General features: G+C 42.6%; 1 protein-coding gene across 1 annotated transcript in view; it reads right to left on the bottom strand.

Annotated features, from left to right (window-relative positions):
* Nucleotides 1-785: 785 nt before the first annotated feature.
* CUNH11orf65 (chromosome unknown C11orf65 homolog) overlaps nucleotides 786-9,936 on the bottom strand; it is a 69,948-nt gene continuing 60,797 nt past the window's right edge. Inside the window, exons 8-9 of the mRNA XM_070425978.1 lie at nucleotides 4,201-4,256; nucleotides 786-1,077 (exon numbers count right to left, since the gene is read on the bottom strand). Coding sequence (XP_070282079.1) covers nucleotides 980-1,077; nucleotides 4,201-4,256 — 154 coding nt within the window. The 3' untranslated portion in view covers nucleotides 786-979. The remainder of the gene's footprint in view (nucleotides 1,078-4,200; nucleotides 4,257-9,936) is intronic.

The following is a 9,936-nucleotide window of genomic DNA, read 5'->3' as shown; positions in this document are numbered from 1 at the left end:
TTGTTTTGTTTTTTGGTTAATCCTCACCCAAGGAAATTTTTTCCATTGATAAGGGAGGGAAGGGGAGAGACAGAGAGAGAGAGAGAGAAAGAAACATAGATGTGAGAGAGACACATTGATTGGTTGCCTCCTGCAGGCACCCCAACCCTCAGGGGATCCAACCTGCAACCTAGGTATGTGCCCTTGACTGGAATCAAACCTGAGACCCTTTGGTGCTCAGGTCGATGCTCTAACCACTGAGTCACATGGGCCAGGTTTAATTGTTTTTTTATAGTTGGGGCTGTAAGCTCTGGTCGTTAGGATTGTAGACAGATTTTTAAAGACGCGGTGTGATAAGTGTGATGGCAGGCAGCAGTAGAGGGTGCTTAGACCTGGAGGGTGTGGTGGATTCTTCCTTGACTCAACAGTCATCTCCAGTCCTCTACTCCTCCCACTGATAGGTTCTTGCTTTTCCAGCTTCTTCAGCTAAGGGTGCCCCAGTGATCTCGTTTTGTTCAAGGATGTCTAAGGTGACTAGGGCTGGGGCTTCTAGTAAGCCTATTGCTTTCCTAATAAAAAGAGACTGTGCTATACTGTCTCCCTTTTCCCCTTTTTTAACGGGAAAGGAATTCTGCCTGACATGATTGCTCAAGTAGAAGATACTTCAAAAAGGAAGAAAAACAAGCTGAAGATTTTCGCACTTAAGTATATTTATTTAAGTGTGATGGTTAGAATATTACAGTTTTCAGAATACCAGAAATAATTTCTGTATTTTCTATGACCACTGTATCTAGTCCAATGTTCTATTTCTTTTTAATCTTCCTTAATTGGGTAGATTCTGTGCCAAGAATATATGTCATTCTAGTCAGAATAACTTATCTCTTAAGTATAGCGAATGTAATCAGGGTTTGAAGGGCTATAGCTCAAAAAAGAAAAGAGTACTTTATATTTATGTTCCATAAGGGGAATTAGGTGTTAGGCTAGTAAAATTTGGTTCTTCTTAAGTATTTCCATATGAAGTATTATCTGATGTTCCCATGCCCTCTGATATCGCTGCATAGTCATATATATATTTCTGTTCTTGTTGAAACCTGAAACCTAGAGAGAGAGGAATGACAAATGTTTAGAAGGATGCCTGATGTGATAAGATATAGGCTCATTCAATATACCAGGCTAAGGTCTATTCCACATTCCTTTCACCACTGTTAGAGCACCTATCTTTATATCCTACTCAACTGAAGCCATAAATGTCCCAAGTTTTTTAGTTCATCCTACTGTTTCCTACTATATTTCATTGTTTATCTCTACAAAAGGCTCTGAAGGACTTGGGTTTGAGTTTGATTTATTACTAACTAGAGGCCCAGTGCATGAAATTTGTGTACAGATAGGGTCCCTAGCAGCTGCCGGCTGCCGGGTGGGACCTCCCTCCCCGCGACTGCATGCCACTGTCTCCGGCCAGGGCCTTTCTTCCTGCGTTTTGGCTGGATGGCCCCGCCTCCTGGTCAAATCGGCCGAACTCTTGGTTGAGGGGACAATTTGCATATTAGGCTTTTATTATATAGGATTAGCTGTGCAATTTGTGGCAAATTATTTAACCTAAGTCCCAGTGTCCTCATCTATAAAATGGGGTTAACAACAGTGCATACCTATAATCATTTTTGTGAGAATTAAGTGTAATGTGCACGTAAAGGACTTAGCATTCAGCATGGTGTTTAGTTAGTGCCCCATAATTCACTACTAGCTAACAGTTTTTTATTCATAAATGAATAGAAGCCTTTTCTCTCTCTTGAGCTAAAGTTTCCAAATATCTGGATTAGATTACCTTGTGCTCTTAAAGAAGTGGCACACATTCTCTCCTCTTCTCCAGTGCCAGCACCTTCAATGTCTCACCTTCTACTGACTTCAGCTATAAATGCAAACCTCTCCTACTTAAAATAAATTTCACTTTCTCTTGTGCTCCTTCCAATCATCATACAATATCTTTCCATTTTTCTGCCATCGGTACAGGCAGACCTCGTTTCGCAGCACTTCACTTTATTATGCTTCACAGCTATTGCTTTTTTTTTTTTTTTTTTACAAATGGAAAGCAAGACCTCCACAAGCAAAAAGATTATGATTCACTTTATTGCACTACTTGCATTATTGAGATGGTGTGGAACTGAACCCGCCATCTCTCCAAGGTATGCCTGTAATCTCTCTCTCTTTTTAAAATATATTTTAGAGGGAGAGAAAGGGGTAGAGATAGAAACATCAATGATGAGAAGGAATCATTAATTGGCTGCCTCCTACTGGGGATTGAGCTGGCAACCTGGGCATGTGCCCTTGACCGGAATCAAACCTGGGGCCCTTCAGTCTGCAGACCAACGCTCTATCCACTGAGCCAAACCGGCTAGGGCTGTAATCTTTTAACTCAGTATTTTATATTCTATGCTCCCACTTTTTTTACTTGTCATTCCTTTATGTTCTTTGATCTGTCATTGAAAACTTACTGTGTGTTACACACATTGGGGATTCAGAAGCAAACAGGACAACTCCCTGCCCTTAGTGAAGATAGTTCCCTAAAACTGTTCTGTAGCAGACCACCAACTCCATTAAACCCCCAAAGTGGAAACCACAGAATGTTTGAGGAACAGGCAAGAGGCTGTGAGTGAGGGGGAGAGTGGGACATGATTAGAGTGGAAAGCTAATCCAGAGCCAGAGCCAGAGCCAGAGCCATCCTAAAGTTGGGTCTTGGTTCCAAGCACAGTGAAAACGGAGAGGCAGCAGAAGTGGTCCTGGTTAAGAACATGGGTTCTGGAGCTGGCAGCCCTCACAGGTTCTTACTGTGAGACCTTGAGCAAGTAACCCATTTCTTTGCTTGCTCATCTGTAAAATGCAGATAATAGAACTCATTGGGCTGAAGATCAAATGAGTTAATACTATAAAACACTTTAAGTTAGCACTCCCACATGGGGATTGCTAAAGAAGGGATCCTGTGTTCTAACTGCGTTGGTTTACATTGTGAAAGATCACTGTCTGCTGTGTGGGGAATGGACTGGGGCGGGGGAGGGAGGAAAAGGGGTAATGGGTTTGGAGGCTGTCACACAAGCTTGCAGAGGGATGATAGCAACCTGGACCGTGGTGTGGTGGTAGCAATGAGCTGGACACAGTGGCTAGGTTAAGGCTAATTATAGAGTATGAATTCCGTGCCAGGAACTAGTCTAAGCTCTTCACATGTTTTTCTTTAGTACTTCGCTGCTGCCTATAACCTTGTACTATTGTTAATCTAATTTTACAGAAGAGGAAACTGAACTAGTAACTTGCCCAAGATCACACAGCCAGTAAGCAGTAGAGCCAAAAATCAACACCAGGCACTCTGAACCAACTCTCCACAATTGTAACTTCTCCGAGTTACCACCTCCCACAGATGCCAGCAGGAGAGAACTCCTACGCTCAGACTATACAACCATGATTAGACTTGGCTATGTTAGGTGTTGATATTTCTGGGTTATGATGCTGTGCTTCTTCAGCTGCTCTGTGTTTGGACCACTGAGGGACAAGAGTGGCACAGAACCTAAACATTACTTCTTATATTTTGAGGCATTTATTTAGCCAAGTGAAGTTTGCTCATTAAAAATTATTATTGAAACCATGAAGTATGCAACTTTAGAAAAGGACTCATGAATAACTCAAGAAGACCAGTAGCTTTTGAATTCCTTATTTGATTTGATTTACTTAACTATACATTACCTAAGTACATTCTAACATTCCAACTGTTAACCATAAACGGGTAAAAGTAGTAAAATTGGTTTTCTAAAAATGTATTCTGTGCTTTAAAATTTTTAATTTCCACAAATAAAATACATTCATTTTTATAGAAACTCAGTATCATTTATAAACAGAAATGTTATTTTTAGGTGCTAATAATGCTATAAGAAGGAAAAGTAAAGGAGCTCTTTTCTGCTTTAAAATACTATATAGCTATTGGATATTTCTAGCTACATTGAAAATGAAGTATGGTTTCAAACTGGAAAAAAATTTAACCCTATATAAAATAAAAAATTTCCTTCTATTTCCAATTAACAGTCTTACTATAAGGTAATAATGACTTGGCAAATTTACTTATGTCTATATACTGTGCAGGGTGTGGAAATGTTAGGTGCTAAGAAATGTGTACATATGTGGAATGTATCATTTTTGTTCAGAAGTATTTCCCATAAAGTATAGCTAAAAATCACCTACTTTTGAAGTTAACTGAAGAGTCGCTTGTAGCCATTTCCTTCCAGTTGGCAACATACCTAAGCACATTATATAGACATTAAATTAAATTGGTTTATTAGGAAGTAATTAATTGACTTATCAGTTCACGCTTAGGCTACTTCTACAATTCCACTTCCTTTGTGAAATCGCAATGACAACAAACTCACTAGTCCAAATGTTTCATCCTCATGACTTTCCTACCTCCAAGTAGCTCTCATGCACCCAAGACAACCTCTAGGACAGGGAGTTGCAGGAGGTTTAAAAATGGTACCCACCATCTACCATGCTAGTGCCCTGGGTCCCTCAGCACACCTCTCCTCATCTTATCCTGTTCCATTCCTTTGAGATCATGTCTTCAGTTGAATACCTACTAAGATGTTAGTTAACTTCTAAATTAAAAGTATGGACAGAAAATTCTCTGGGAGGGAAAAAGAGGAAGCAACAAAAACAAAAATCTTTGTCCTTGGTTCTGGATTGCCAGACCTACTGTCTCTGACATGTTAACAGAAATTTAGTGCATGTGCTTTACGATGTTAGAAGAGCAATGTGCAGTCTTTGCAGTGTGCTATAAACATAAGAGGTTGCATTCAAATAGGGCGCATGCAGCTGCCACCTCAGTTTCCTAGACAGACTGAAATAGGGAAACCAGGGTAGCCTGAGAAGAGGTCAAATATGGAAGGGCAAGGTCTGATGAGGAAATACTCTGAAAGGCAGGTTTCCTGCAACTGTTCCACTTCATTTTAGGCTCTGTGTCCCCTTTCCCAAGCCTCCTTTCTTCCAACTGCACCCCAGAAATCAGGTAAGAAACTGGTCACAGGAGGTACGGAAAGGGGGCTGGCAGAGAACGTATGAGGATTGGAATTGTCGTGTAAAAAAATGATATTCCAAGTATTCATTTATTCCACTGAATTACTCTTATTAGCTTTGTGTTCCTGAAGTTTTTTGTTTTAGGAAGGTATATGCTATCCAAGAACATTTAAATACCTTAAGTACTGTGTCTAAAGTCAGCTTCTTTTGTTATTCCTACCTCTTCTTGCTCCAAGAACTTTATTCTATGGCCTTAAATGGGATATTGCTGGGTCACTGTTACATAAAAAAATGCAAGAACCTCTTCCCAGGACCTCTTAGCAGACAGTTCAATCTGGATTGACCTTAAATTTAGGCAGACTTTCAGCGATCGTTTAGGATCACTACAAAGAGCTGGGTGTCTATCACCTGCTTCCTTGGATTTATATACCGAAAGGTTTTCATTCCACCTTCAAGGACACCTGACAGTCTTGGTTACAAACATATGCCCTATTTAACTAAGGCTGATCACTGGCCTAGCTTTACCTGCTATTAGGACAATTATTTAAGAAGAACTTCTCATAAGGAACAAATGTAACTAATAAAAACAGTGATAAAAAAAATCTAAGTTTTATAAATAGAAGCAACAGTCTGGTGATAGCATTACCATACTGCTCATATCATAGCGCTAATTTGTCTTTCTCTCTAGAACATTTTTAAGATAGTAATTGTAGAATAATTACTATTCTACATGTGGAATCTATAATGAATTCCTCAGGGATGCAATGTTAACATTTTAGTGGTCTGGAAGTCCCTAGCCAGAGAGGCCATGTAACTACATATCCTAGAAATTGAAGGAACAGCTTCAGATATAGAAACTACCCCTCACACACATAGGCAAAGATCCCTCGCCAACGCAGTTAATAATTGATCATCAGGAAATTATTTAAGATACCCCAACTGCTGATTAGTTAGGTTATTTCAAAATTCATATGCAATTTGAAAATTATGAAGATCCTGGAAGTGGACCATTTGGTAGATAGAGAATATGCCCCTGAAAATCCAACAAGAACATTAGCCACCATGCAGCATTGTGGGCAGTTCAGTGATGGTGATGTGGGGGGTTACATTCTAAGTGCCTGCAGCAACACATCTCTAGATACTGCAGAATTTGCAACAATACTCATCAGTGTCCGTGAGTCCAAGAGTGAAGTTGTCTCTATTCATTCTTCCAAATTATAATATTGTGCTCAGTTGATATTGTTGCAATGTGCATCTGCAGATGCACATGGCCACCTGTCATGACAAGGGGCTAGCACAAAAGTTGCTGGGGAAGAACCTGGTTTGTATCACTCAATATCAGTGTTTAACACATTTATGTCAATCTAATGGTCTGACTAGTGTAAACTGTCCACAGATTTTGAAGGATACTCTCCAAGAAATTAGTGGCTACCAATTCTCCTGAAGAAAAATGTCAGACTCTGAAATTCTCATCAAACAAGGTGAGTTACAAACATCTAGATGACTGCAAAGATCTAACAGGAAAGTAGACTGTGGAAACCATAAATGCACTGGGAGGAAGGTGCTGGCTTATACCTAATGTTTGCAGTCGGCTGGGGGAAGATCTCTGCAAAGTTTGGTCTTGTCTCATAATCAGCAGCTTGGGATTAGTAAGGCTACTGAAATAATCCCAAATTATCACACTGGATTCTATTTGAAATATTTGTTGTCCAGGGCTCAGTAGAAAAACTTGCTTCCTAAGAATTCAAAGTTGGTTCCAAATTATGATTGTGCCTAAGTGAGAGAATAAACTGCTAGAAATTGTACATAATTTGGAAGCGTGAAGTATCTGCATTAAAAAGAAAGAAATTTTCGGTTAGTCTTTCCGTGTCATAGCTAGGTGTATTCATCTCATCCAACATAGAGTATATGATACAAAAAACCACTTTAAGTCTTACTGGTTTAATGTTTTTGTCCTTTCTTCCACAAAGAGACCATTAGAAATGTAATCCCCTACCAGAGGAGGGTATGGCAGGTGGCTGAGATGTCTGTTTATTTCCTCCCTTCACACTCAATTGCATCATTCTAATTATATTCCAACTTGAGGCCCGGTGCACAAAAATCTGTGCACTTGGGGGAGTCCCTCAGCCCGGCCTGTGCCCTCTCGGAGTCTGGGACCCCTTGGGGGATGACCACCTGCTGGCTTAGGCCCACTCCCTGGGGGATTGGGCCTAAGCTGGCAGTCAGACATCCCTCTGGCAGCCTGGGAGCCCTCAGGGAATGTCCACTTGCCAGCGAGGAGCAGGCCTAAGCTGCAGTCGGACATCCTTAATGCTGTTGAGGCAGGAGAGGCTCCTGCCACCACCGCTGTACTGACAGCCGTCAGCCTGGCTTGTGGCTGAGCAGAGCTCCCCCTGTGGGAGCACACTGACCAGCAGAGGGCAGCTCCTGCATTGAGCGTCTGCCCCCCTGGAGGTCAGTGTGTGTCATAGTGACCAGTCATTCCAGTCGTTCTGCTGTTAGGGTCAATATGCATATTACCCTTTTATTAGTATAAAAAGAGGCTTGGTGCACAGGTGGGGGCTGGCTGGTTTGCACTGAAGGGTGTCCCGGATCAGGGTGGGGGTCCCCACTGGGGTGCCTGGCCAGCCTGGGTGAGGGGCTGAGGGCCGTTTTCAGGCTGGCCACGCCCCCTGGCAACCCAAGCTCCTAGCCTCTCCTTTTATTCTTTTTTTTTTTTCAGCGCCTCCTTGAGCAGAGGCCAGGGCACACTGGAAGCAGGTAACTGGGATTTATTTATCTTCTATAATTGAAACTTTGTAGCCTTGAGCAGAGCCCAGGGCCGGCCAGGGCAGGTGGGAAGCTTGACTTCCTCCATTGCTGGGGGCAACCCAAGCCTCCTGCTCACTCCAGCTTTGTGGCCGCTGTCATCTTAATCTGGTTAATTTGCATACTTGCTCCTGATTGGCTGGTGGGCGTGGCTTGTGGGTGTAGCAGAGTGATGGAGTGATGGTTAATTTGCATGTTTTGGAGAAACCAAGATGGCGGCACCTGAAATTGCTGCCTCACACAACCACTTCAAAAATACAAAAGACAAAACTGACATCATCCAGAACCACAGGAAGGCTGGCTGAGTGGAAATTCTACAACTAGAAGGAAAGAGAAAAGCATACCGAGACTCAGAGGAGGTGCGGTGCGGAAGTAAGTACAGAGGTACGGAGGCGCACGTGGAGAGGGCTGGTGGCTGAGCACACGGTTGCATTTTTCAATCGGTAGGGAGTCTCAAGCTCTGAGCTCAAGTACTGGGTGAGTCTCTGGGGACCCAGACTCATATGGGAGAAACTGGTCTGTCTGGCATCAGTCAGAACTCGAGGGCAGCTTTCTCTCAGAGGTGCTTGCAGCGATTGCCGGGACACTGAGAAGCAGGGCCTCTGAGGCCAGCCATAGCTGCTTGCTCCGCCCTGTTGATTCCCTGTGACCCCCGCCCCGCCCTAGCTGTGTGCCGGCTTTTGCATATGAAAGGCCTGGCCCTTTGCAATCTGAAAATTACCTAACAAACTGCAGCTGGCCCAAGGCTCCACGGCAACTTGCATTGCTTCACAGCTGAGCTCCTGCTGGTCAGCCTCAGGCAGAGACTAGATTAGCACCTCCTTAGAGATCCAGGAGCCAGTGTGCCCGGTGGTCAGAGTGGGACCATCCAGATTACAACTCCTCAGATCCATAAAGGACACACTCAGGGGGCAGACTCAGTGAGCACCAAAGCCCCACTGAGGCAAGTCTTGCCCTGGAGGGGTGTTTCCAGCACAGAAGTTCTCCCACTACAGACACAGCTGATTCTCACAGCCAATTGGCCTGGAGGTCAATTCCTCCCAGTGATACCTACAACAATCAAGGCTTAACTACAACAAGACTGTGCACAAAGACCACAAGGGGGTGCACCAAGAGTGTTCACCTCAGGTAATTGGGGAGGCTGAGCCTCTGGGCCCTATAGGACACCTAGCACACAAAGCCACTCTATCAACACAGGGAAGCATAAATAATGCAGAGAAAAAGAAACAGGACACAAATGACAGAAATGGAGGAAAGCAAACTACTGGATATAGAGTTCAAAACCACACTTTTAAGGTTTTTCAAGAACTTTCTAGAAACCGCTGTTAAATTTAGTAAGACCTCAAAAAGTCTGGTGAGACCGCTGATAAATGTAGTGAGACCCTCAAGAAATCTAGTGAGACCCTCAAGGTTATGAAAAAGGACCAATTAGAAATTAAGCATACACTGACTGAAATAAAGGATATTATGCAGAGTTCCAACAGCAGACTAGAGGATCAAAAGAACCAAGTCAAAGATTTGAAATACGAAGAAACAAAAAACACCCAACTGGAAAAGCAAAATGAAAAAAGAATCCAAAAATATGAAGATAGCATAAGGAGCCTCTGGGACAGCTTCAAGCGCACCAACATCGGAATTATAGGGGTGCCAGAAGAAGAGATAGAGCAAGATATTGAAAACCTATTTGAAGAAACAATGACAGAAAACTTCCCCTACCTGGTGAAAGAAATAGACTTACAGGTCCAGGAAGTACAGAGAACCCCAAAAGGAATCCAAAGAGGACCACACCAAGACACATCATAATTAAAATGCCAAGAGCAAAAGACAAAAAGAGAATCTTAAAAGCAGCAAGAGAAAAAAATTCAGTTACCTACAAGGGAGTACCCATACGACTGTCAGCTGATTTCTCAACAGAAACTTTGCAGGCCAGATGGGAGTGGCAAGAAATATTCAAAGTGATGAATGCCAAGAACCTACAACCAAGATTACTTTATCCAGCAAAGCTATCATTCAGAATTGAAGGTCAGATAAAGAGCTTCACAGATAAGGAAAAGCTAAAGGAGTTCATCACCACCAAACCAGTATTATATGAAATGCTGAAAG

Source organism: Myotis yumanensis, unplaced genomic scaffold (genome assembly GCF_028538775.1).
Source record: "Myotis yumanensis isolate MYYU_CA2020_CCGP unplaced genomic scaffold, mMyoYum1.0.hap1 SCAF_10, whole genome shotgun sequence".
NCBI lineage: Eukaryota > Metazoa > Chordata > Mammalia > Chiroptera > Vespertilionidae > Myotis > Myotis yumanensis.
The sequence above is the reverse complement of the archived record's forward strand: the minus strand, read 5'-3'. Positions and strand labels throughout refer to the sequence as shown.